Source organism: Pteropus vampyrus, unplaced genomic scaffold (assembly GCF_000151845.1).
Source record: "Pteropus vampyrus isolate Shadow unplaced genomic scaffold, Pvam_2.0 Scaffold208, whole genome shotgun sequence".
Taxonomy (NCBI): Eukaryota; Metazoa; Chordata; class Mammalia; order Chiroptera; family Pteropodidae; genus Pteropus; species Pteropus vampyrus.
Genome location: NW_011888989.1, coordinates 1,147,233 through 1,149,204, shown reverse-complemented (window position 1 = coordinate 1,149,204; position 1,972 = coordinate 1,147,233). Strand labels below are relative to the sequence as shown.

At 31.7% G+C, this 1,972-nt stretch overlaps 1 protein-coding gene across 20 annotated transcripts in view; it reads right to left on the bottom strand.

The window, feature by feature from the left end:
- NRCAM (neuronal cell adhesion molecule) overlaps window positions 1-1,972 on the bottom strand; it is a 262,800-nt gene that overhangs the window by 3,364 nt on the left and 257,464 nt on the right. For 16 of the 20 annotated variants that reach the window (XM_023538010.1, XM_023538014.1, XM_023538003.1 and 13 more), the window contains one exon: window positions 200-211. The exons of the other annotated variants lie outside the window; for them this stretch is intronic. In XM_023538010.1, the coding sequence (XP_023393778.1) occupies window positions 200-211 (12 nt within the window). The remainder of the gene's footprint in view (window positions 1-199; window positions 212-1,972) is intronic. 20 annotated transcript variants of the gene reach the window in all.

Genomic DNA, 1,972 nt, shown 5'->3' with positions numbered 1-1,972 from the left:
GGGTTAAAGATTATGGTAAGTAGAGAAGTTAGTATGTTAAACTGCATAATATCTCTGATACCTTGGATATGAATGGAGAATGATTTTGGTTAAATGGGAAATATGGATTTTTTTTTTCCTGAGCAAGAACAAGCAAAATACTGCATTTCAAATAATTTTGTTATTGAGTGCAGGCCAGACTTGTAAACTTTAACCTTACCTTTCAAGAAACCTACAAATTCCATTAAAAGGATGCAGAAGAAACAAATGAAAATAGCCTAAGAAGAAAAGCACAATCCTTATTCTGATGGTATATGGTGTTTTTTTTTCTTCTGTAAGAATTTTAGTTATTTATTAATCTGGAAAGAGACATAATATAACTTCAAAGCACTACATACTATTAATGGCATGTTAATATATTCTAAAATGTAAGTGATTCCAAAAATGTAAAAGCAAACATTTCCTGCACTCGTCTTTATCCCACTACTCCCTTCTCCAAAGTGTGGTATGCAGCCTATCCATGTTGGATGGAAATCTGAGGAGTGTAATTTAATAAAACTTTATAAGACTAATTTTTTTCTTATTTCTCTTGAACATGTAAGCACAACATCTGGAAGTAGAAGAGTAGTCATTATGTTTTAGCACATCCTCTCATGTGGTCATGTAACATTGGTTTAAAAAAAAAAAGGAAAAAAAGGCAATGACAATTTTTGCCTTTCAAAGAACAAAAAATACAGGCAAAATAAAAACATAATAATATTAGTAAAAAATTAAAAAGGCTTAATGTAAAATCGAGGTTGCATTAGCTGCAGTAGTTCATCTACCAATTTGTGCTAGGACTTTATTGTTCCCTCTGTTTCTGAGAATGACTCTCTTTCTAGCCAAGATACAAATATTTCAAGATGCACAAATATTCTGCCTCTTCTGCCAATAATTTCTATTAGAGTTTTTAATTTTTCTCCAAGAAGAAAACTCAAGACTGGAAAATAATACTAGTTTAATATGACGCTGGCATATACTATTGAAAATTACCTGTTTCAATAAAACACGAGTTCTTGTCACAATCTGAATAAATGGTATTATCACAGATAAACAGCTCCCCAGACAAAAATAAGCTAAAGAAATGTATCAGCACCAAGCCAGTATTACAAGAAATGTTGGAGGGACTTCTTTAAGAAGAAAAAAAGTATCAAAAACATGAATAAAGAATGGCAATAACTACATTCCTATCAATGAGTACCTCAAATGGAAAAGAATTAAGTGCTCTGACCAAAAGATAGGGTGGCAGAATGGATAAGAAAACAAGACCCCTACATATGCTGCCTATAAGAGACTCACTTCAGATTAAAAGACACACACAGACTAAAAAGAAGGGGATGGAGAAAGACATTACCTTGATGGACCTAGAGGGTATTGTGCTGAATGAAGTCAGATAAAGACAAATATCACATGGTTTTATGTACATGTGGAATCTAAAGAACAAAATAAACAACAGCAACAAAAACAGAAACAAATGCATAGCTACAGAAAATATTTTGAGGGCTATTAGATAGGAGGGGAGTTGGGGAGATGGCAAAAAAGGGCAAAGGAATTAGGAAGTACAAATGGATAGTTACAAAATAGACATGGAGATATAAAGTGTAGCATAAGGAAAATAGTTAACAATGTTATAATAAATATGTAAGGGAGAAGAGGGGTACTAGACTTAGTGGGGTGATCACTTTGTGAGTTATAAAGGTCTCTAATCACTATGCTATACAACTGAAACTAATGTATTATTGTATGTCAACTATACTTGAAAAAAAGAAACCTCATTGAATTGTACAATGTAAAAAAAAATTCCTCCACATTTTTATGAGGACTTTTAAGGACAGGTGGTGTTAGATATTAATTCTGAGCCTAGAATATGAGAAATTAAATAAATTTCAAAATAAGTCATAAATAGTCATAAAATAGTAACATATAGCCATAAGATATACTTTGATACTTATAT